The sequence below is a fragment of the Maniola hyperantus genome, chromosome 11, assembly GCF_902806685.2.
Source record: "Maniola hyperantus chromosome 11, iAphHyp1.2, whole genome shotgun sequence".
In the NCBI taxonomy this organism is placed as follows: domain Eukaryota; kingdom Metazoa; phylum Arthropoda; class Insecta; order Lepidoptera; family Nymphalidae; genus Maniola; species Maniola hyperantus.
The window spans coordinates 14892979-14919672 of record NC_048546.1 but is presented as its reverse complement, the minus strand read 5'-3'; the positions used below and the strand labels follow the sequence as shown (position 1 = coordinate 14919672).

Below are 26694 nucleotides of genomic sequence, written 5' to 3'. Positions count from 1 at the left end.
TTCGTATTTGCCCACCACCCCTGGCATAAACCTTGGACTCCGATCTTCCGCATTGGCTGATACTCTTTAACTATAGGCCATTATCATCATCATTATCAACCGATATACCATATTTGTTTATTATTTATTTACTCAGATACAAGTTAGCGCTTGATTGCAATCTCGCCTGGTGGTAGGTAATTGACCATGCAGCCTAAGATGGAAGCGGGCTACCCTGGAAGGGTCGTGGCAGTTTTTACTAAACCCATAACCCTTTGGTTTCTACACATCATCGTACCGGGACGTTAAATCGCTTGGCAGCATATCTTTGCCGGTAGGGTGGTAACTGCCTTCCACAAGACCAGACCAGAGAAAATTTAGAAATCATATAATTCCAATTTTTCCCTTCCTTTCCAGATTTATTACAGTTACAATGTTACAACATAAAATAGAATAAATACTGTGACTAACTAATAGGAAAGGACCAGATACTGCGGCTTCAGAGAGCGAATTGAACTGCTCACGCTATTTCTACAATATATGCCCCGTGTGGCGAAATGCTAGCGTCAGCAGCTCCCTACAAAGGCTATCAAATGACCTCTAAACACCTATGGACAAAAAGGGTTCATTTTTGAATATTATTGATCGTGTTTTTCAGAACAAAATACGTACCTATTTGTTAACCGACTTCTTTCATTAAAAATTAATTTAAAAAAAGTAAGGAATATAAGCCAACTTTTTACTAAGTTTCTAAAGTGGCAGACATCTTAATTAATAAATTGTGCTCGTAAATAAAAAATCCATATAGTTTCTCCGGTTAGGGCTCGGAAACTGCACCAACTTCATAATATCCATCTGGTAACTTAGCTAACAATGCTATTTTTCTTCAAAAAATCACAGAAGTTCTTGGCCTGCAGCATAGATTAATTATTGGTCTCGCTCCGGCCTGCAGATTATTTCAAAAACTTCTACACATTCTCAGCTATCTAAGAACGTACAAAAATCTAAATATATAAAAGGAAAAGGTGTCTGACTGACTGACTGATCTATCAATTCACAGCTCAAACTACTGGACGGATCGGGCTAAAATTTGGTATGCAGATAGCTATTATGACATAGGCATCCGCTAAGAGATGGAATTTGAAAATTCAACCGCTAAGGGGGTGAAATAGGGGGTTGAAATTTGTGTAGTCCACGCTGACGAAGTCGCGAGCATAAGCTAGTCTGTAATAAGTTGAAAACTAGCAGAAGAAACGCAAAAATATGAGCACAACGGAGAATTTTCTTAACTCTGAAATTTCAAAAAATCGTTCCTATAATAAGCTATTTTAAAATATGTTTTAAAACTGCATGAGTTCTTAAAGCGTCTCAAAAGTTTTGACTTATAAAAATAATAAAATTTCAAAGCAGTGGAGATAATCAAAATAATCTGATCTCTTTGATAATTATGTCAAGTGAGATCTGTTTAAGGGCACTCGCAGTTTTAGATCAGATAAAAAACGCAGACCACTTATCGATACTGCTAAACTATAAACCGATACCGAATCTTTTTTATACTCGAGTGTGTATCTATGTGCAAATTTTAAAAATAAATGGAAGCTACGGGTGTGTCTGTGCTAGCCTTTAGAGCAATAGAAGTCTTCATGAATTGAATGAAAAATAAATGGAAGCTACGGGTGTGTCTGTGCTAGCCTTTAGAGCAATAGAAGTCTTCATGAATTGAATGAAAAATAAATGGAAGCTATGGGTGTGTCTGTGCTAGCCTTTAGAGCAATAGAAGTCTTCATGAATTGAATGAAAAATAAATGGAAGCTATGGGTGTGTCTGTGCTAGCCTTTAGAGCAATAGAAGTCTTCATGAATTGAATGAAAAATAAATGGAAGCTATGGGTGTGTCTGTGCTAGCCTTTAGAGCAATAGAAGTCTTCATGAATTGAATGAAAAATAAATGGAAGCTACGGGTGTCTCTGTGCTAGCCTTTAGAGCAATAGAAGACTTCATGAGTTCAATGAAAAATAAATGGAAGCTATGGGTGTGTCTGTACTAGCCTTTAGAGCAATAGAAGTCTTCATGAATTGAACTATTAATGCCCTTATTTTAATTAACCCTTATTATAAATGCGAAAGTGTGTTTGTTTGTTGGTTTGTCTGTCACGTTTTTAGGTGACAGGTAGATAGAAATCAAAGATAGATATGGTTTAATACATATATTTAAGTTAATATTTAATTTACAATACAATTAGGATTGTGACTTATTGTGGAATGTAAAAAATAATAATTTGCTCAGCCGTGAGCGGTCGTAGGTACGCGCTACAATTCACAGGATCTAGATTACTAATGAAAACACTAAATGAGATTCGCACACGCAATACAATACGCAACCGTCCGTACGGAGGACACTGGCCTGTTTCGATGATTGCCTGGTGGCTGGCCGAAGGCACGGGGGAAGCTATGTGGTGCACGGGCGGCGCGTCGCTCAGCGCGGCCTCTTCACGACGTCACGTAAGGTGCTCGGCGTGCAGGATAGGACGGTTGCCGGAGATAGCCTCTGGTAGCTGAGTACTTGGGTAGATCAGCACGAAGTATGTAGGTACTCCACCGATGCAGGGGTAGAATTCAAACAGGAACTAGAACCCTGGAATCGAGACAAGTGAAGCTGAGGATATGCTCACTTTTCCCGCTTTCAGAACCCTTCACTGACGCCAGCCACACCTTGGCTATCAGGACCGCGTCGAGTGAAGTGTTGTGGATCCGGGCTTATAGTTTATGTTAGTAATTATTTCTAGCTGCTAGGGTTAAGTCAAAATTAATTACACGAACTAACAATTAACGTAAATTATAATTAATTACAGAGACCAAAATAAATAGCCTAACGTAAAATTAAACTTCACAGTTACCAACCTTTAGAGGGTTCGCCCAAAGACTCACAAATTGATACTTTTGATAAAATTGTAATTAAATTAATCAGGAAGCACTCTCACATAGTGACTGCTAGGGTATCGAGCTGATAATGTCCCAAGGACAGAAGAAATCGCCTATTTATTTGAAATCGGCCGGAAGTCTCGAACCTTCGAGGTTTGACTGGAAGCCGGATGTGTTTTATGTTTTTCAAGAAATTTTCTAGAATAGTAAGCTATTCTTCGTTGGGTGTCGCTAGTATCTATGCGTAAGTGATATTTTTATGTTAGTTACTAGCTAATTAGGCCATTCGACTATAGATGTCGCCGAAGTTCTAGATTTTCGCTATCGGATGCTAGGTGGTGCTGCGTTTTGACCTAGTAGTGTCTTACACGGTAGCTAGATGTCGTTCATAAGGACGTTTTTAAGAAAAAAATTATGAAGCTAAAATTTTTATGATTCTAATTTAGTGATTAGATTTACGAATCACTACATGTCCTTCAATTACGTCGCAACGGTGCAAAGGATTGACGTGTTTTTTTGCATGGGTATAGATAATGACCTGAAGAGTGACATAGGCTACTTTTTATCCCGGAAAATCAAAGAGTTCCCACGGGATTTTTATACACCTAATTCATAATAATAAATATTCGGTAATAAATTAAATTATTATATTTTTTTAAAAATACTAAACACTATATTTTTTTATAATTTTTAGTGTTTTACCTACACTTCAAGGAAATTACTAAATAATTTTAAATACATATCAAAACGGCCACTAGCGGTAAGCGAAACCGTGGCCGAGTTGGTCAAGGCATCGGGCGCGAACCCAGAAGATGCAGGTTCGATTCCTGCCGGTTACGCAATTTTTGATATGTATTTAAAATTATTTAGTAAACACTATAGTAAGTACAATATAATAAACACCCGTAAAATGGTTTTAATGATAACGAAACCCGTCTCGAATCGTACTGAAAAAATACTGTATGTACGTACCTAATTACAGAAATTAAACCTGTTATGAAGAAATAATTATTTAAATGTATTTGGGTATTGTATGTTATTTACGAAGCTGTAACACTTATCGTCGTCGTTTTGCTGTTATCCCTTGAAGAGTTTCGTCATCCACCTCACAACTACCTTATTGATCACTCAACCATAGAACAAATCCATAGAGTAGTTAACAAAGTAAGGCAATCCCTAGAAAAAAAAGAATATTGCTCAGCCGCATTTTTGGATGTTCAGCAGGCCTTTGACACAGTTTAGCACAAAGGCCTTTTATACAAAGTAAAGACTAACTTTCCTCACAACATTTATACACTGCTGAAGTCGTATTTGCAAGACAGGATATTCCAGGTCGTAGTGGGAGATAACTGTTCACAGTTCTACGATATCAAAGCTGGTGTTCCACAGGGATCAGTGCTAGGGTCGATGCTTTACACCCTATACACGGCCGACCTACCCGAAACACCAAGTATCCTTACCGCGACGGTTGCAGACGACACAGCGGCACTGAGTAGTCACTCAAATCCAACGATAGCATCCCAGAGACTACAGGGCCACCTGGATAAGATCGATAAGTGGATGCGAAAGTGGAGAATCAAAGCTAGTGCATCCTAATCAACCCACGTAACCTTTACGCTTAGACCCGAAGATTGCCCACAGGTGAAACTTGGCAACGAGACTCTGCCACATGGTAATGTAGCCAAGTACCTTGGTATGCATCTTGATAGAAGGCAAACATGGCAAACACATATTAAAAAAAAAAGAGAGAAGAGCTGCGTATTCGCACTAGATCGCTAATGTGGTTACTTGGCAGACACTCCAGACTATCAGTCAATAATAAAGTACTCATATACAAGAGCTTCCTAAAACCTGTATGGACATACGGTTTGGAGTTGTGGGGCACGGCCAGCAACTCTAACATAGAAATACTACAGCAATATCAAAACTCAGTCTTTCACACAATACTAAATGCCCCGTGGCTTACTAAAACAACTGAAATACACGAATATCTTGCAATGCCCACAATCAAAGAAGAAATAAATATCAATGCAAAAAAACAGAAGTCCATGCAACTAGTCTGGCAGTGTCACTTACTACATGCAGCAGAGTTAATAGGCTGAAAAGAGCCACAATAGAAGAACTGTATTGTGCACACTAAGGCCAGCGAAAGCATCATGAGAAGAGTTTCTCGATGGAGTGACCTTCTCCCAACCCTGAATGCACTCATAACAATCTGATAAAAGTCCACTCAATGACTGATTGCAGATAGCTTTGAAATATCAAACAAAAAAAAACAAAAAAAAAACAAAAAAAAACCTTATTGATCAAAATATTATCTATATTCACTAGATTTACATGAGACCTATTTAACAATCCATATCCATACCTACCAATATTATATTCATCCATACTAATATTATAAATGCGAAAGTGTGTCTGTCTGTCCATCTGTCTATATAATAGCTTTTCACTATGCTGTCTTTATCGATGTTTTGAAGACATAGGTCCACAAAACATCGAATATGGATATTCGCTCGCACGCAACTATTTACTAAATTACCGTCTTTACTTCGTTGCTAAGGTTCAATTTCTCTTGAAGTTAATACGTCCATTGTTCATTGCGTTGACATGGCAAATCGTCCATCTATCACACATTTCAAATGAACTCAATGTTTTAGATAACATGGTTCAAATTTGTTTGATTTAACAAATAAACTATAAACCGACTAAAACTATGTGTCGTCGACCGTCGCGATGCCGTTGTGACGCTGACGTTGCGTCCGTTTACCCGTCTAACAATTCGACTAGATAACGCATGGACGGTGGACCGTCGAATCGTCTATGAGTCTTTTATTCTTTATTTATTTGCATTCATGTCTTACATCATAACATATATAATATTACAATATTACAACATGAAGCCCCGTCAGGGCATTGCAAAATCTTTAACCGTCTATTGGACTAGTCCGATCATTCAACGCCCATCCCTGGCTCCAATGTCACGATCGCAATCATCTCTGATTGGTTAACGTTCGCTTACTATTGGCTACAATGCATTGTCGCAACAAGAATCGCACAAATTCAGCCAATCAGAACAATTGAGATTGTAATGATGATTGATGCAGACTTTCGACAATCTGCGTTCAAGTCTGTTGAGTACAGTACGCGGCAGATAGTAAGGTAGGTACATCGGCCTAAACATTGACATTTCGGCGTTGTCACTCATGCCTATTTGAGGTTTTGTCGGTCTCAACGACAGAGACCGCTCTACAAATCTGCTTTCTCCTTCTAAAGGTCGAGGTACACTACTTTCGGCCGCGTACCTACTGCAGTTTCAGCGTGAAGCATGCATATCGTACAGTACGCTTAGTACGACTTTTTATGTCTCACCAACGTTAATAGTATTCGAGTGTCGAAACACTTCCGCGTTATTAGTAAACTGGATCTTAACTGTCTTGGTTTAAAGCTCAAGTTTGTCTACATATTTGCAGCCAGCGCTCCAAGCGGAAACGTTGCGAAATTAAAATCAGTGGCATTGAATTTTTAACTCCAATTCAAGGCTTTTTAGGTCCATTTTACTTTGACGTTATTATGTTTCGACTCTTGAATTCTAGCACCGTTACGTGAGACGTAAAATCTTATACTAAGCTATATAGACTGAAGTGATTCAATAAACTCTTCCGTTTTTAGGGTTCCGTATCTCAAAGGTGCTTACGGGACTCTGTTACTAATCTGCTTCCATCCGTATATTGGTCCGTCTGTCCATCCATCTGTAGGTCTGCGAACCGTCGGCCTGCATACCATGTCACAGGCGATAGGAGAGTAGAAATTTCCACATGTGTTTATTTCTATTGCCGTTAACAACAAATAATAAAAAATTAAAATAGGGTGCCATGCAAATTTAAATATTTAAAAGGGAAAGGTGGCTGACTGACTGACTGACTAACTTTTCTATCAACGCACAACTCAAACTACTGGACGGATCGGGCAAAAATTTGGCATGCAGATAGATAGCTATTATGATGTAGGCATCCGATAAGAAAGTATTTTTGAAAATTTAACCCCTAAGGAGGTGAAATAGGGGTTTAAAATTTGTGTAGTCCACGTTGACGATTTGTAAAGTCGCGAGCATAAGCTAGTTAAAAAATAATAAAAAGTACATAGATTTACATCTTGTACGATGGTACGGAACCCTCGTGTGCGAGTTCGACTGGCACATTTTTTTTTTCCTACCATAAAGCACCATTATAAAATGGCAGCTTTATTACTACTACCATCTAGCCTATGGGCTATAAAGTAATATTATTCTAGCTTAAACTTCTACTTATGACTAATTTTTAAATCTAATTTACAGTCCAATAACTGTCCTTTGTTTATTCTAACACGTACTTACAGTTCACTATGTTCTTGTGACCTAGAAAAATAAAGTAGCACAAGCACTAGCGAATTTACTAATCAATACAGAGAACAAGGACATGTAGTGTGACGTTGTAAATTTTGAACTACTAATTAGCGTTTCGCTTTTAATTAAAATCTATTTTGTTCAAAGTATGTTGGTGCCACCTAGCATCAAGGTGCAGAACTACGCGTGGGTCGATGTTCAGAGTTCATTCGAGCCACAATAGATGGCGTTTGCTTCGTTGTCAATTGTCGTAAAAAATAAAACAAAATAATTAAATAAAACCATAATATCATTTGTTTATTGTTAAGTCATTAACAAAACGGTTCTTATAATATATCCTTAGGTTCCGCAAATATTCAAAAATGAATTGGCTTCATGATCAAACTAAATGAGAGCGGCCACACTCGGGTTGCGTCTGGCAACACCGATAGGTGAGATTTAGAATTTTCCTGGAGTCAACATGTGAAGACGAATTTTTTTTCGTTCCAGGAAAATCTCATTCTTTTTCGCCCATGGCTTCGCCTGGGAAAATACAATAGTTATAAAATTTTAGTCATCCTAACGTATTTCAATGTTTCATCAATTATGGTGAGTGAAAAATCAAGTAATGTGGATTCGACAAAATGGCGGTTTGGTTAGAGAAAATCCTAATTTTATGATTTCATTCCAGTTCCAGTTATTTTATCTTCCCAAATAAATGAGGATAATGGGTTGTGGGTGGACTTCTGAAAACCATTGGTGGCCAGGAGTTCAATAGGTGAGTTGTGTTTGATCGGGAAAATTCCACGTGTCGAAATTTTCACACAGCACAAATTATAATCTTGTTTTTCTTTGTTACAGGGTTTACGTTTACGTTTACGTTTACGTTTTAGTTTTCCGTTTTCCGTTTGCGTTTCGGTTTTCGTATTTATTTCTTTTGTACATTCACGTTGGCAACTTAATTCTATGGATAAGACTTGGTGAAAATCTTTGTAATGAAACATTTCGGTTGTGAAGAATCAAGTTAAATCGAGTTTTGGGAGCTTGGCCGATGCCGTCCAGCTACCTTGCAGTCTTCGCACCTACAAGTAAGCAAATGTTTGTATCCTGGAACAGTTTAGTGAACCTTCTTAGTGTATGTGTACAGTAAGAACCCTGTCTTTACTACTGAGCTTTTATTTTGAAACAATTTTATGAATTTTACTGTGTCATTGTCTATTCCATGCCAATGGCATCTTAAATTTAAAACATAGATTTATGTACTATCTACCTAAGGCATTCTAATGTATCTAAATTAAGTCTTGGCATTAAGCTAGAATAACTAAGCATTATTAGCCATCCTTATGTATTAAGCGACCCCGGTAAAAGTTACATTAAAAAAACAATTTTGCCTAACATCTAGCAAATTTCATTTATAACACCTCATATACATTACAAGGGAGTCGACGGCTAGCTTCTATTCTTTACTAGGTAGATAGATCAAGTAAGTAAATTATTTTTTTCCTCTAATCTTTGTAAGGTGGTAGATTATTCCGTATCCGGGTATATTTCTATTCCGCTCAATTTACCACCCTTACAGTAGTATATTTTAGATTAAAAATTCAATAGTCAAACAGTACATGACGATATAGAGGACACGTGCAATATTCCCTGCTCAGTAATTGATAATCCACATATAGTTTCTCTGGATGGTATAAATAACTTCAATATAATATCATTACAAAAATCTCGATAACTTCCTGATCTTTATCTCACAACTAAAAGTCCACCCGGATATTATAATTTTGACGGAATGCTGGTGCAATGAAGCAACCATTCCCCCAATCATAGACGGATATAATGTACATTTCACAAAGCGTAGCTTTAACCAAAACGATGGGGTCATGATGTATATTAAATCTGATATTCAAGGAAATGTTTGTGAGATAAATATCAAAGAAGCAAATTGTCTAGCCGCAAAGATAGGAAATATGACTATTCTCGGTATATACAGACCATACTGTTTTAGAGAAATTCGCCCATTCATTGAATCTCTGGATATGGTCGTAACATAGTCGTAACAGGTGACATAAATATTGATACTTTGAATCTAAGTAACTAAAACTCTTCCGATTACCTAGACGTAATAGGGTCCCATGGACTACTCGCTGCAGTTAATGTACCAACCCATGGAAAAACATGCCTTGACCACTTCATGATCAAATTAGTAGGGAAACCCAAATGCTATGTTTTAAACACAGACACGACAGACCATTTACCACTGTTACTAGCTATCCCAGGCTCACCAGCACCACGGTCACCCAACCATGGAGCATACACTAGATCCAAAACCGATTTTGACGGAATCAAAAAATATTTAGTAGGTTATGATTGGTCAGACTTTTTGACTATTACTGATACCAATGAAGCAGCCCAAGTACTTACCAACTTATTACAGGAAATCATTCTCAAGTTTACGGATACCATTATACTATCACGCAGAAAAAGATCACTTAAACCTTGGATCACCTATGGCATAATTAATTGTATTAAAAGACGGGATCGTCTCCATGCAATTGCTAAAAAGTTTCCTGAAAGTGCGGAACATAAATTAAAATATACTAGGTATCGAAACATGTGTAAAGAAATAACAAAAAAATTAAAAATAAATTACTATCAAAACAAACTCCGACAACAAAATGGTAAGAAAAAAGATACCTGGGACGCTCTAAAAGAAATTTGTCATTTAAGCCCACAAAAACACACAGCTAATGAATTATTAAGTTTGGCATCCAATCCGATTGATTCTCTAGACAGAGTTAATAATTTTTTCGTTAATGTAAGTTCATTGGCTGATGAAATTTTAAAAAATACTAATAAAACCGAAGAACAGTTAATAGTTCAACAGGGAACACACCCACATAAAGGGAATTCGATGTTGCTGAACCCCACAGATCCAACAGAAATTAGAGGTATTCTGGGAAACCTCAGAATGCGCTGTGCACCTGGCGATGATGGGGTGTCTACGAGTATATTAAGAAAGTTCCAGTTTTCGTTGCGGTAACCGTGCGAAGGAGCCGCGTCCGACCGAGTGCTACCGCTTACAATTTTATTTACGCGCGCCGGCCGCGAAGCAACGTAGGTATCTATCTACCTGCCTACGGCCGGCCGGACGGGTTTATACGCAATGAGTAAAGACAGTGACGGGTACGCAAATGCAAATAATACAATTGTGTTACGCGGCGAGAATGATATACAACATGAAGTAATGTTAGTAGAAGAGCACCAATACAACCAAGAGGAAGAGGTAGATATGACTTTAGAAGTGTGCAGGGAAGAGGATTTAAGAGCTCAGAAGAGAACAAGATCAGATGATGAGGAGAGTGAATGGACTACGGTGGGAAGCAGAGGGAAAAAGACGAAACCCGGAAACGATTCAATTGAAATATATATCTCTAGTTCGGAAATTTTACCCAAACAGTTTGCAATGGCAAAACTTTTTAAAAAGAATAATTTGAGTGACATCGAAAGAGTAAAATATATCAGCCCTTTTAAAATTCGGCTCCATGTGCCTAATGAAATCAGCGCTAAGAAACTAGAAAATTGTAGGGAGTTTATTGATAAAGGCTGGAGAATCTATAGGGCGTTGGAGAAAGATATATCATATGGTATCATAAGAGGAGTGGACTTGGACTTGTCAAGCGAAGAAATCGCCAAAAGTATTGAATGCCCCAATGAAATCGAATTACTATCCATTATGCGCCTCGACCGCCGTAGCGATACAGCGGTAAACGGCTGGACTCCTAGTGAATGCGTTCGGCTATGTTTTAGAGGCAAACAGCTACCCCAATACATATCAGTAGACGGTCTCAAAATTAATATAGAACCATATATTTTCCGGGTCTCTCAGTGCTCAAAATGTTGGCGGCTAGGTCACATTCTTAGAAGGTGTCCCTCATTCAAGGTCATTTGCCCAAAATGCGGTGGAAACCACGACAATTGCACAACTACAACTTATAAGTGTGTTAACTGTAATGGAAACCATATGGCGATGTCAAAGACGTGTCCCAGTTATCTTAAAGAACGAAAACTTAGAGAGATAATGGCCGAACTTAATTGTACCTATAAAAAAGCGTTATCTGTTTACGTGCCATTGAGACCAGAGAGGCCACCCAATATGCCGGACTGCCCTTCCTCACCTATTCTTCCTACGACGTCCTACACATCAGCAAATATAAATAAACCGCCCGCATCATCAGATACATCCACATATGCACATGTTGTAAAGACTACCGCTATTATTCACAAACCAACTAGTTCTCACAGTACAGCTAAAACAACAAAGACTCCACGAAGGCGATTTGAAGATATGGAAGAAATTACTAAGGAAAGTGAAGATTTGTACAATACTAAAGAAAAGGAGAATAATTCTAATCAACAAAATAACAGGATACCATTTTTAGAGCTTTTGAGCAGGCTTAAAAATATTTTATTTTTGAAAGGAATTCCTATACAATTAAAAATTAAGAATATTGCAAAGTGTGTATTTGAGTGGGTGTATTCGGCATTGATGGATTATATATCTGACTGGTCCTTTATTAAGACAATTATTGACTCATTTATTAATAATGGCTAGTAATAATAATAACATAAAACTGAACATTATACAATGGAATGCGCAAAGTGTTAAGCCTAAGTTGTTGTCGTTTCAAAATATTCTCTTGCAGGAAAAAGTTCACATTGCTGCTCTGAGTGAAACCTGGTTAGACTCGAGCACGACATTACAGGTAAAAGATTACAATATCTTCCGTAAAGATAGGGCGGACTCGTATGGAGGTGTCGCACTATTTGTGCATAGATCTATCAAAGCTGACCTGCTGCAAATATCAGATATAAGTTCAGGCATAGAAATGATAGGAATTAAAGTTCATAACTGCGACGATATTAATCATATTATCTCTTTATACTGTCCTCCATCGGCACGTACACATCAAAAAGAGTGGGATATTTTATTTTCAAGATTTAGAAAGAAAACATTAATATTAGGCGACTTCAATGGTCACCATACAAATTGGTCTAATAAAATCGACTCAAGAGGGGTTCAAATATTTGATGCCCTCGAAGACCATTTATTTTGCACTTTAAATGACGGTACTCCGACGCGTGTACATCTGGTGAGTGGTCAATGTAGGCAGTCAGCTCCAGATATTTCATTAATATCTTCAGATATTGTTTTGAACTTCAATTGGACGGTTTTAAACGAATCTCTGGGCAGTGATCACCTAATGATTAAAATTTCAACTGAATTTAATGCCCGTCCTAATAATTTTCCCCAACGTAATTACAAAAAGGCTAATTGGCAAAACTATAAAAGCTGCCTAAAATCAATGTTTGAAAAATTTGAATTTAAGTAAGACTTACAGACTTCGTACGATAATTTTATTAATTACTTAAATATAGCTGCAGATCTTCATATTCCACATATAAAAATAAGTCTGAACCCTTCTAAAAAATTTCGCCCTAAGCCCTACTGGAACCCGGACCTTTCTAAATGTGTTGCAGAACGTCGACTGGCCCTGTCAACTTTTCGACGTAATCCCACCCCCCAAAATTTTGATATTTTACAAGAGAAAATTCAAAAATCACAGAGAAGGATACGCACCGACCGTAATAAATCGTGGCAAACGTTTTGCAATTCTTTAGATGGAGCTTCCAATCAAAACGAGCTTTGGTATAAAATGAGATGGTTCAAGGGCCGTCACAATCCTAGCAGTAATATTCCAAAGGATGAATGTGTCAAACTTCTAGAAAAGCTCACACCTGATTATGTTTCTCCGGATAAACCAGTTTTCTCAACAAGCAACGTATCTCTAGATACAAAAATATCACTGCAAGAATTGCTTAGTTGTATTAAAAATAAAGATACTTCCCCTGGTGCCGACAACATATCATATTCCATGATTAAGAACTTACCTAAAAATGCCAAAAATATCTTATTACAACTATACAATATTTTTTTTATGAATGGATTTGTTCCTAAACAATGGAGGGATATAATTATTATTCCTATCCCAAAACACAGCAGAGGTCCTAACTTCCCTTTATCTCTCAGACCCATTTCAATGATATCGTGCATCTGTAAAATTTTTCATGGCATACTAATCAATAGATTAGAGTGGCACATAGAAAAGAATAAGATTCTATTACCAGTTACCACCGGTTTTCGTAAAAGTCGATCTTCGTTGGAAAATTTATCCACATTAGTCTCAAGAATACAAATAGCTTTATCTAAACAACAAGCCACAATAGCTTGTTTCGTAGACCTAGAAGATGCCTACAACAATATAGATATTTCAGTGCTACTTAAGTCTATGGACTTATTAGGAATCAGTGGCAGATTATGCAGCTACTTGTGGAATTTTTTAAATGAGAGGAATCTTAAAATTAATGTTGAGAATTCATATATTTGCCGGAAAACTGGGAAGGGGTTGGCTCAAGGAGATCCGCTCTCACCTCTTCTTTTCAATATTGCGACATTAGATCTGTGTAAATGTATAAATACTGATAAGGTTTCAATTTCTCAATACGCTGACGATTTTGTAATCTATTTGATGTGCAAAAATACCCAAAGAGGGTCACAGGTCTTACAATTAGAATTAAATAAATTTGTTCATACTGCGATGCAATTAGGATTACAGGTATCAGCAGTCAAAAGTAAAATATGTATTTTTAGAAGGGGCTATAAAGATGCAACGGTAAATTTAACTGTCAATGATTCTACTCTGCAGATGGCCAATTGCGTAAAACACTTAGGTCTATGGTTAGATTATTCTCTAAGGTGGAAAAAACACATTAATGAATTAAAAGAAAGATGCTCAAAGTTTTTTAATGTTTTTAAAGTATTGGTAGGGCCGGGGTGGGGCATTCACCCAACCCATTTAAGAAAATTGTACATTGCTATAGTACGAAGCCGATTAGATTATGCTAGCTTCCTATTTGCAAACAGCTGTAATACACACTTAAGTAAGTTGGATAAAATTCAGAACCAATACATGCGGATTGTTGGTAGTTTTATCAGAAGCACGCCGATTCATGTAATGGAATCGGAGCTATATCTCCAACCCTTATGTACAAGAAGATACTACCTGGCCGGGAAGTTTTGGTTTAAGTCGGTATCAATCTCGGAAAGTGAGCTAGCGAATACACTTAGTGTTCTCAGTGCCCTTTGTCAAGATAGATATTGGAGATGCAAAAATAAACCTTTATTAGCTTTAGTTCACGACGAGTTCAAACACACCGCATTTCATAAGAGTAATAATTTGGACTGTTTTTCCCTAGATACTTGGATCAGCAATGTGGATTTAACAAATGTAGTTAACACGGAGATTGAGACGATCAAGAACGCTAAAAGGCAATACAATCAGAATGTGTTAAAAAATCTTTGTATGCATTACATTGCCGATAAATATGAAAATTTCTACAGGATTTACACGGATGGTTGCAAAGGAGAGGATGGTTCTGGTATGGCTTTCTTAGACACTCAATCGGGAACATCGGTCGGATTACGAGTTAATTCGAATATGTCTATCATGCACATTGAGTTGGTGGCTATAGCGGAAGCTGTGGCATATATTGACTCCCTTGCTCCTGGCAATTATGTGATTCTTACGGACTCAAAGAGTGCCCTTCAGCATATGTTGAAATGTACTACAACTGTTTTTCGCGGTGTACCACTAGCATATGATATCATAAAATCAATCCTTAAGATCTTATCTAATAAAAAGTATCTATGTCTACAATGGATCCCATCTCACATAGGCTTGCCAGGTAACGAGGAAGTCGACCACCTAGCCAAAGAAGCATCGTATTCTGACTGGTCATTTGATGGGCTACCCTATTTCAGTGATCTAATTTTTTTAGTAAAAGAAAGATGTTTTGATATGTGGAAGGAACATTTTGACCAGAGATCTCTCATCAAAGGCATATGGTATAAGACTATACAGCCATCCCTCCCTCGGCAACCGTGGTTTATTGGTGCTAAGTTAAGTAGATTCGAAATTGTAGTAGCTTTAAGACTACGTTCCGGTCACATTCCACTGAACGGATTTGCATACCTTATTGGAAAATCAAACTCGCCAAAATGCACAGAATGCGATATAATCGAGGATGTTTATCACGTCTTAGTGGAGTGTGTCCGGAACGAAATAGAAAGGCATAATTTTATAAATAGGTTTAATATTGACTTGAGAGATGTGGGTACTTGTAACAGTGTTTTGGCCCTCCCTTTGTCTAAGGAGGCCAGAGCACTGTGCAAGCTGTATAAAACGTACTCAAATTTTAGAAGTTAGAACATAATGAAATGTTTGCTCCTATGAGGGTGACATGTTTAGGTTGTAAACAAACCCTCTACAAAAATCTAGAAAAAAAAAAAAAAAAAAAGAAAGTTCCGGGATATCCTTTGCTTTCCTATTGACCATCTTTGTAACCTCAGTATGATGACAGGTACTTTCCCAACATTATTCAAGCAGGCGATAGTCGTACCAATTTATAAGAGTGGAGACAAACTGTCCATTTCAAACTACAGGCCCATCTCGCTACTAAGAGCCTTGAGTAAGGTATTGGAAAAGGTGGTTCATTCAAGACTGATAAGCTACTTAGAACGACACAACCTGATAGCAAGTAACCAATATGGATTCAGGGCTAACAAGTCTACAGAAGATGCTGTGATCTCCTTTTCCAGTACTGTCACTAAGCTCATGGATCAAAAAAAACAAATGCCTAGGAGTATTTCTTGACCTCAAGAAGGCATTTGATACTGTATCTATACCTCTCCTACTCCGAAAAATGGAAAGACTTGGTATACGAGGAACGCCACTTGACTGGTTCAATAATTACCTCCTAGGAAGAACGCAAAAAGTTAAAGTTTTGGAACATACTAGCAAGGTCTTAAATGTGACACACGGTATACCCCAAGGTAGCACTTTGGGACCGACACTTTTCCTAGCTTATGTAAATGAAATTTGTAACCTAGAATTAGACAATGCTCAACTTATAGCTTTTGCCGATGACACTGCCATAATATTTTATGGGCAAACATGGGATGAGACCCGCAGAACAGCTGAAAAAGGACTTAGCAGGATTACAAAAAGATAATCTACTCACTATAAATGCCCAAAAACTAAGTACATTTGCTTTAGTATCTCGCGAGTTACCCAGCGCCCTACTAACTTCAAACTTGTACACTTTTCCCTGTAATAAATCAGAAGTCCCTCCTAACGACTGCTCTTGTGAAGTACTCGATAAAGAAGTAACTATGAAGTATTTGGGAGTTGTCATCGACGAAAATCTAAACTGGCACCCCCACATCACAGCACTAGCTAAAAGAGTCAGAAGGCTAATCCCAGTATTTAGAAATCTCCGTGACGTTGCTGATAACAATTTGGCAATACAGGTTTATAAATCACTATGTCAATCCCTACTGATTTATTGCATAACTGCTTGGGGAGGAGCAGCAACTACACAAATCATTGAAGTAGAGAGAGCGCAAAGAGCTGTCATAAAGGTGATGCTCGGTAAACCCCGTAGATTCCCTAGTGAGGAGCTATACAAAATCTCCGAGTTACTTACGGTACGACATCTGTATATAGATAGAAGCGTTACCCGATACCACCGGATGCACCGAAGTCCGCCACTTGGCAGTACTTCCCAACGTCGACCTGTAATACACATACCCCAAACAAGAAGTACATTTGCACAACGCCAATTTAGCTATTTGGGACAATATCTTTACAAAACCATTAATAATAAACTTAAAATTACGCATACTAATATACACGGACTTAGCAATAAACTGAAGAACATGTTAAGTAACCTAACTTATGAAGCTACTGAAAAGCTAATTCGTTAATACATACATATAATAGGAATATACACACTCATTCACACTCACACATGCATACACACACAAACACACACACATACACAAACCCATACACCGAAACACGCGCGCGCTCATACACACTCTAAAGTAAGAACATTAATCTTTGTCATTGCATATCTGGGAAGAGACTGACCCCCATGACACGGGTTAACCTAGTTTGAGGGTCGAGGGTAATTTTAAGCCAAGTAGTAAAGTTGTAATTAATTAGTTAGTTAGTTATTAGTTATTAGGATTAGGCACTATTACACAAACGCTGCACTTATGTACTTTTTAACACTAATTCGAACGGCTTGGTTCTTTTGAGCCTCCTGTTGATATCCATGTTATCTAGAAGCTTCACAGCCTCCAAATTAACATGATGGCGAAGTCGATGTTGGTGAGCTTCTGCGTACTTTTGGATGATTTTGTTTACGAACTCTATCTTAAGGTCCCTGTGGAGATCGTGATTTCTTACATACCAGGGTGCATTTGTTATTTCCCTGAGTACTTTGTTCTGGAATCTCTGTATTACTTGAACATTGGTCGGTTTAGTACACCCCCAGAGTTGTATACGTCCATACAGGCATCAGAACTTGCAACAGCGAAGTACTTGGGTATGACGCTTGACGCAAAGCTTCGATGGAAAGCTCATGTTAAAAAGAAACGTGAGAAGTTAGAATTACGCTACAAAAAATGTATTGACTGCTTCGAAGGCATTCCACGCTCTCATTACAGAATAAACTTATGCGACTGGCACATGACCGGTTTTAACTTTTCAGTACTTAAAATTATCTCTGAATTACATTGTATTGAGACACATAACGTTATCAAACCGGCAGCATTTGAACACAACTATTGCTAGCCGATACACAAGTGTACGATGGCGGTGCAAAAAGCTGAAACAGTTGGTGCTAGTGAGTCGGTAAAAGAACCACTCAATAAAAAAGTGAATTTGGATAACATTTTGGTAGAAGAAATAGGTCAGTTCGGGAGGTACCAGATCAGGACTTTGACACTCACAGTGGTGGTCATGATATTTGTGTCGTGGGCAGCTACGGAGTATATATTCACCACTGCGAGGATTCCTACCAGGTAAGCAGATTAGTTTGATAGAAATACTATCCGCGTGGACTACAAAAATAGGGGTTGAATTTTCAAAAATCCTTTCTTAGCGGATGCCTACGTCATAATAGCTATCTGCATGCCAAATTTCAGCCCGATCCGTCCAGTAGTATGAGCTGTGCGATGATAGATCAGTCAGTCAGTCCCCTTTTTCTTTTATATATTTAGATTAATTTAGATTATAATTTTTTTACAAAAAAAATAAAAACCGACTTCGATACACAAACACTAAAATCGTCTAGACTTCATATTTTTATGGGACTCCACAATGGCACCTCATTGGCACCGACCCCAAAAAATATTATTATGGAACTATATTAACTCTTGTATACATAATATATTCGGTAATAAATTAAATTATTTTTCAATTTTTAGTGTTTATGTAACGAAGTCGGTTTTTATTTTTTTTGTAAAAAATTTTTATTTCACAATTTTTAGTGGCCCCATGGAATTATGCTATGACTGGTTAAAAATCTACTGTTTACTAAGCTATTACACTGATCGCGAGCAATTTACTCTTATCCGTTGAGGAGTTCCAGTATCTATCTTCGAAGATGTTCATCAGATCTTTACCAAATTGAAATGGGACCAACTTTGAAGTATACCCTTTCAAACAAAAAAAGAATTTTCAAAATCGGTCCAGGCGTTTTTGAGTAATCGGGGAACATACATTAAAAAAAAAAAAAAAAAAAAAAAAAAAAAAAAAAAAAAAAAAAAGATTCCGACGAATTGAGAACCTCCTCCTTTTTTTGAAGTCGGTTAAAAACAGTTTATTTTTATTTTTAAACAATATAGTTTTTGAATTATCGTGCAAAATGTCGAAAAAATACGACTGCACTACGGAACCCTCGGTGCGCGAGCCTGACTCGCACTTGGCCGGTTTTAGTTTACCTTTATAATCGTTTCAGGTGTAAAACATTTATATTTATGCTATTCATTATAATTATCATCATTATTAAAGTTATCTTAAATATAACAGATAGTAATCTACTTACTATGTACTAAGTACATACTATTATATTATTACTACCTGTTACAAACAAAGTACGAAGAAGGAATTAAGTGTGGTTACAGGATATTTACTTACAAGCACACAATACTGTATGAAATGATAAGCTAACACATGTATATATTTACTTAATCTAAATATATAAAAGGAAAAGGTGACTGACTGACTGACTGACTGACTGACTGACTGATCTATCAACGCACAGCTCAAACTACTGGACGGATCGGGCTGAAATTTGGCATGCAGATAGCTATTATGACGTAGGCATCCGCTAAGAAAGGATTTTTGAAATTTCAAGTCCTAAGGGGGTGAAATATGGGTTTGAAATTTGTGTAGTCCACGCGGACGAAGTCGCGAGCATAAGCTAGTTTTATATAAAATACTAGCTTATGCTCGCGACTTCGTTCGCGTGGACTACAAAAATTTCAAACCTCTGTTTTACCTCCTTAGGGGTTGAATTTTCATAAATCCTTTCTTAGCGGATGCCTACGTCATAATAGCTAGGAAGTACCCTGTAGGTTTCTTGACAGACCGACAGACAGACAGACAGACAGACAACAAAGTGATCCTATAAGGGTTTCATTTTTCCTTTTCAGGTACGAAACCCTAAAAAGGTCGGCAATCTTAGCTTCAGCGTATACTATTGTCTTAATAGATGTCAATGACTAAACCGCACGTCCTTCGAGATAGAAGATAAGTCTTATCTTACCTAGTCAAATCATGTCCACCTTTAGTTTTCGTGATTGTAGGTACCTAATGTTACTTAAATGTGTATGAACTAGTCCAGTGTACAGTGTACACCACACATCGTGACTCAACAACCAATAGGTCTGGTGATGCATAGAAGAACAGTCACAAAACTGCCCTTTCGTACTACGAGTAGGTATCACACGCACTGTGGTTCATACTCGTACTTTCTGTGGTTTTGATGATTCAGTTACTATTGTACCTATCCAAAAGTGAGGAGATATGTAGGAGAACCAGAATATTCGATATAGTTCAGCGAGTCGAGGAGCTTAAGTGGCAATGAGCGGGGTGCATGGTTCGAAAAATCGATAGACGTTGGGGTCCCAAGGTGCTAGAATAGGTGCTTAGAGCGTTTATTTGTACTTATTTCTTTATTCAAATATTCTGATGTTTTTTTTTGCTAGTTTTATATACCTAGGACACACAATCCAGTTGGGTAGGTCAAATTTCGAGAAAGAGGTCAGCCGCCGAATCCAACTCGGCTGGGCAGCGTTCAGAAAGCTTCGAAATGTCTTCTTGCCCAAAATCCCTCATTGTCTAAAATTCCTCAGTGCTTGAAGACCAAAGTCTTCGAACAGTGTGTGTTGCAAGTGGTGACATATGGATCTGAGTCATGGTCGCTAACTATGGCCCTTATAAGAAAGCTCAGAGTCACTTAGTGGGCGATGGAGAGAGCTATGCTTGGAGTTTCTCTACGTGAGCAAATCAGAAATAAGGAGATCCGTAGGAGAACTAGATTAACCGACATAACGGGTTGCAACGTTGAAGTGGCAATGGGCAGGGCATACCTATAGTTTGAAAACTGTTAGACTTTGGGGACTGGGTGCTGGAATGGCGACCTCGCACCGGAAGACACAGCGTTGGAAGACCCCCCACTAGGTGGATGGACGACATCAGACGAGTCGCAGGGAGCCACTGGATTCAGGCAGCGCAAGAGCGTGGCGTGTCGAAGTCCCTACAAGAGACCTATGTCCAGCAGTGGACGTCTTTTGGTTGCTGATGATGATGATGATGATGATGATGATGATGATGATTTATCGATAGACAAAATCTAAAACTATTTCACTTTCTTCTACAGATGCCTTATCCCAGAGTGCGAGGGTTCAGAAGCTGCGGAATTCTCTCCTGCGTGGATCTCGAATGCCGTGCCGGCGAATGGAGGCTCCTTCGACAACTGCCTCCGCTTCGACTCTATCAATGAGACTATCAGAAGTAATGTTATGACGTGTCCCGCAGAATGGTTTGACCGAGCAAAGCCTGTCAGATGCACAGCTTATGTGTATGAAAACACAAACACCGTTGTTTATGATGTGAGTAACTAAAAAATTTGCTCTACCACAATCTGAAAGATATTTTCAAAGATTTTAAATGACCTTGTAAAGGCACGATTAACATTTGAAGATTTGTCTTCTAGGTTTTCTATAATATGTTACTTTCTAAAAGATTTCTATTTTATTTTTTTGGATTTACCCACCTAAAGTAACAAATATTACAAACTTGGAAACATCTCCACTTTACGTCTCAGGGAGCAATTTTTCACGGATTTTCAGTACGGAAAAGTTTTCATTAATTGTAGGTGAATTTGGTTGATTCTGGCTAGGTTTAAAAGCAATTTATATACCCGTAATTTATGTCGACTTAATTGCTAACTTTTCTTTCAATTCTGTTGTAGTACGGGTTGGCATGTGATGAGTGGCGTCGAGCATTCATCGGAACGGGACGAACCTTCGGTGTGTTCCTGGCTCTCCCGATCGTGGGGTTCACGTCGGACCGCTGGGGGCGTCGGTTCGCCCTCAGCCTCAACGCCGTCAACACGGCGTGGCTCGGCACCGTCCGCTACTGGGCCGATACTTACTACGGCTTCGTCATTTCCGAGATCTTTGAAGCTGCATTCGGAGCTGGCGTCTTCTCCTGTGTCTACATTTTAGGCAGGCATTTATTTTTGTAAATTATTAGCTGGCGTCCACGTGGATTTAGGTTTTTAAAAATCCACTGGGAATTTTTTGATTTTCCGGAATAAAAAGAAGCCTTTGTACTCTCCGTCCTTTCAACAATCTCTATGCAAAAAATTAAGTCTATTAGTTGCTTAGTTAGGGCGTGGAGGAATGACAAACATACACACAAACACGCTTTATAATATTATTAGTAGTTAGTTTATCAATTTATTTACCTTGGATTATACTATATACAAGGTGTTAGATAATGTGCGTATCATCCCAACAAGGTGAGATTAAGACCGATGTGTAGATGACAGATGTACCAAAAAAATAATGAGTTTAAACGCGTGATAGCCGTTATAGGAGATAATATGAGGCTTAACGAATTTGCTTAAAACCTTAATATAACAACCCTAAAAACAACTGATCACGAAACTGAACTCGTAAAAAACTTCTGTGAACTCGAAAGACCGCTTGAACGTTTATCAAGTAGCAGAAACAACGAAAGAATCTTTGGCACTAAATATTTGTACTACCATGGATTTAGAAAGTAATAATTCTTATTGTATTAGTACTTAAAAAAATTTGGGTACTACATAGTACATACCTCATTTGTCATGTTATAAGATTTATCAAAAACGCATATTATGTAATAACTAGTTCTGTAAAAAGTGAGACGATATTAATAAACGGGACATAATTTATTTTGACAGTGATGGAGCTAGTGGGCCCGGAATACCGAGTTGCCGCTGGAGCGATGATCAACACCTTCTTCTCGATCGGTCAAGTCCTCATGGCACTGATGGCCTGGATCGTCCCTAACTGGAGGACTTTGACTCTCGTTCTGTTTCTACCACAGTTCATAACCATTTCCTACTTTTGGATTATGTCCGAGTCTGTCCGATGGTATCTAAGTAAGGGTCGTTACAAAGATGCTGAAGAATTCCTCAAAAACGTAGCTCGAATAAACAATCGTCAACTGTCAGATCGGTCGCTACAGGCGTTGAAAGAAAACGCAGAAGCCGAGAAAATACGAATGACTTCAGAGAAAGAAACGAAAGCAAAAGAACCTTGGCTGATTGTACTGGTGTTTCGTAACAAAGCGATCCTTACACGATGTTGCATATCGCCAGTGTGGTGGTTCACTAGCGCTTTGGTTTATTATGGCATGACGATCAATGCGGTCAACATGTCTGGAGATCGATACTTTAATTACATGGCAGTGGCTGCAGCAGAAATACCTGGATACTGGATAGCTGTAGTGCTAATGGCCAGAATTGGCAGGAGGCCTGTTCTTATTGGCGCTTATTGGATATGTGCCGCTTGTCAATTGGGATATATATTTTTGCCACAAAGTGAGTTAGTTTAAATTATTGGTTCTATATTATTAATTGGTTGAGTCACATTTTCATTTATATTATATTCTGTGGTTAATGGTTTGCTTATACATATGGATAATTTGCTTTCATGATCATCATCATCATATGCCTGTGGACGTGCACTGTTGACTGTTTACATATAGGCCTTCCCTAAAGAGCGCCACCCCTCTGGTCCTCAGCCTTCCACATCCAGCCACTTCCCGGCAGCCTCTTTATATCGTCGGTCCATCACTAGAGGGCGTCCCACACTACACTTGCCTATTCGCGTTATACTTAGTTATTATTTGCTTTACATTAGAATTTTTACTCTCAAAAAAAAAGAACTCAAATCATTTATTCAGGTATTATTGTAATACACTTTCTGATTGTTACTTGCTGAATTTGCAGTACAATGATGTAGTGGTTATAACTAATACGTCATCATAAAACCAAAGCTACGAGGGTTCCAAACGCGCCCAGGTCAGAGAAGAGCCCACAACAAACTCAGCCGGGAAATTATTAATAATCTTCTTTTGTCGTAGATATGTTCGCCTTGTCCCTGTTGGTGTACCTGATCGGCAAGCTCACCATAGCTGTCGTGATGATGTCGTTGTACATATACACCTCCGAGATCTACCCCACTCGATACAGACACAGCTTATTCGCATTCGCGTCTATGGTCGGACGAATAGGATCCATGGTTGCTCCACTCACTCCAGCATTTGTAAGGAACTATTTTTACTACTTACGTACCTAGGTATAGTCTGAGTTTTAACTTAGTCTTGCTGAGTAGTGTTTGTGTGTCTGCTAACTCTTTAATCATGTAAAGTTTTGAAAAAAGGTGTATTATGCTTATCACATTTTGAAGAGCAAACATTTTTATATTTTCTGGAGTAGTAGGTATTATAGAAGTTCCTTGGGATCTAAAACTCATGAATTTTTTCGCCTACTTTTATCTAATATCAATTACTATTCCTACAGTTAGTATTTATTTTAGCCCCACATTTTTGAGCTTCATCTTTAAAAATGTATTCACTAATTCAAATTTCTCTTTTCTTGTTTTTACTTGATTAAAATATTTATTTTTATACTTTCCAGGGTGCAGCGCTCTTTGAGAATTTCCCATCGGTGCTGTTCTGCGGTTTGTCCCTACTGTCTGGCGCTTTGGTGTTCCTAGCCCCAGAGACCCTCGGCACCAGGCTGCCTGACACCATGGAGGAGGCTGCTTCGATAGGAGTAAAGAGGACTGAGCATCGAGTGTAATCTTTTAAGTGGGCAAAGCTCTTCTCTGGATCTGCATTATCTATCACTTTGTATCAAGAGTCAGCTCTTTTAGCTCCATGCGGTGAAATATATCGTGATATCACTAATTAATTTAGCTTATTATCTTCGTATTGGCCAAATTTAACAGCTAAGCAAGAAGCCAATAACAATCCCATAGCCAACATGGGATGATCACAATCGTCACAAGTTTGGCTAAGCTTACTATGATGTGTGATATGTTCAAGATGCGCCGGCCATCATTTTGTGTTATACACAGAATCATTCAGCAAACTGATCTGACGATAGACGTTTTGATATTTTTTAATAACTGGAACTGTTTTTTTTTAAGTTTAACGATTAACTAAAAACTGATAAAATATAGGACAAATAAATAAATAAAATGATTTCCAATATTGAGTATTGGATTTGATAATTTTAAATATTAGGTAAGCAGGTATAGGTTTAATAATTTTTATTCTCTTCTAAATGCTCTTAGAAGTAATATTATTATAATTTATACCTATCGCAATATACCTAAGTATAATAGATATAAATAGATATAATATATAGGTCGCTGTTTGATTTTCAGGGGTCCGTATCTCCAGAGAAAAAAGGAACCTTAACAGGATTACTTCGTTGTCTGTATGTCAGTCCGTCAAGATCCCTCAAGGGAATAAAAACCTATAGGGTACTTCCCGTTGACCTAGAATCATAAAATGGTATGAATGGTAGATAGCAATGTCTTATAGCACAAGAAAAGAGAAAAATCCATAAACTGTGAATTTGTGATTAAGTAGGTAGTTAGGTACATCACAAAAACTTAAAAAGTGTTATTTCTTGTACGATGGTACGGAATCCTTCATGTGCGAGTCCCACTCGCTCTTGGCCAGTTTTTCATAACTTTTAAACAAACAGAACTCAATTGAAAACAAAATTGTTTTTACTTACTCTTTATAAAGTACAATTAATTAATAAACAGTAAAATGATTGGTCTATTATAAAAATTGCACGAGTCGTGTTACCACATTGTTAAAAATACATAATAAATAATACCCACAAATGAACTATAGTAAACTCATCTGATTTACAAAGTACCTACTTACCTAATAAGACGTAAAGTAGGTAATTCTTACATCTACCTATCTTAGAAACCTAATGATTCAAAAGAACTCCTCCTTCCATGGTCATCAATTATCATAGTGTAGACTAGCTTATGTTCGCAACGTCGTCCCTCTTAGAGGTTGAATTTTCAAAAATGATACCTCATCATCGTCATACATCATCATCATGATGATCAACCCATCGCCGGCTGAGCACGGGTCTCCTCTCAGAATAAGAAGGGTTTGGCTATAGTCTACCACGCTGGCCAATTGTGGATTGGCAGACTTCACACACCTTTGAAAACGTTATGGAGAACTCTCAGGCTTACAGTACCCGTAGTACAAGATTTTACGTCTCACCAAACCAAACCAAATTCGAGAGTCGAAATACTTCCGCGTTACAGTAAACTGGATCTTAAATGCCGAATGAAGACTATGCTACTCGCGTTTCTCTATGCTACTCGCGTTTCTCTATGCTACTCGCGTTTCTCTATGCTACTCGCGTTTCTCTGTGCTACTCGCGTTTCTCTATGCTACTCGCGTTTCTCCTAGCAATGTGGCCGAAGTGGTCGGGCATCCGCCGCAGGCAGATGTTGGACAGCCGCATCTTGATTTTCAATGTTTTTAAAATCGAGACGTTGGTCTTATGCTCCGTCCAGTAAGTGACTGTTTTTTTACTAGATATAGCGAGCAAACGAGCAGGCGGGTCACCTGATGTTAAGTGATTACCGCCGTTATGAACATTTGCAGCACCAGAGGAACTGCGATGCGAACACCGATGCGTTGCCGGCCTTTTAGGAATTGGTTGGTCCGCCCACGGAACATTCTGTTCCGTGGGTCCGCCCCTTGAATAACCCCATGTTGTAATGAAGTGGGAACACCGCCGAAGGGAGTATTATTATGTACTAAAGAAATAGTTGGGTATGAATGAATATAAATGCGCTAACACTGTGTGCCCCGAACTGAATATTGCTACGTGTTGATTGAGTCACCTGCGA

At 38.1% G+C, this 26694-nt stretch overlaps 1 protein-coding gene across 1 annotated transcript; it reads left to right on the top strand.

Moving 5' to 3' along the window:
• The first annotated feature begins 18015 nt into the window (after nucleotides 1-18015).
• Nucleotides 18016-25165, top strand: LOC117986730 (organic cation transporter protein-like). The gene is made up of 6 exons (XM_034973602.2): nucleotides 18016-18252; nucleotides 21117-21348; nucleotides 21711-21966; nucleotides 22689-23330; nucleotides 23876-24057; nucleotides 24432-25165. Exons 1-6 carry the CDS (start codon nucleotides 18041-18043, stop codon nucleotides 24594-24596), a joined length of 1689 nt encoding a protein of 562 aa, XP_034829493.1. The 5' UTR covers nucleotides 18016-18040; the 3' UTR covers nucleotides 24597-25165.
• The last annotated feature ends 1529 nt before the right edge of the window (nucleotides 25166-26694 follow it).

Excerpts from the sequence above, each read along its gene's own strand:
- LOC117986730 (XM_034973602.2), top strand. The coding sequence starts at position 18,041 with ATGGCGGTGCAAAAAGCTGAAACAGTTGGTGCTAGTGAGTCGGTAAAA. Across the intron at positions 21,349-21,710 it reads CAAACACCGTTGTTTATGAT|TACGGGTTGGCATGTGATGA; the intron begins GTGAGTAACTAA and ends ATTCTGTTGTAG. Across the intron at positions 23,331-23,875 it reads ATATATATTTTTGCCACAAA|ATATGTTCGCCTTGTCCCTG; the intron begins GTGAGTTAGTTT and ends CTTTTGTCGTAG.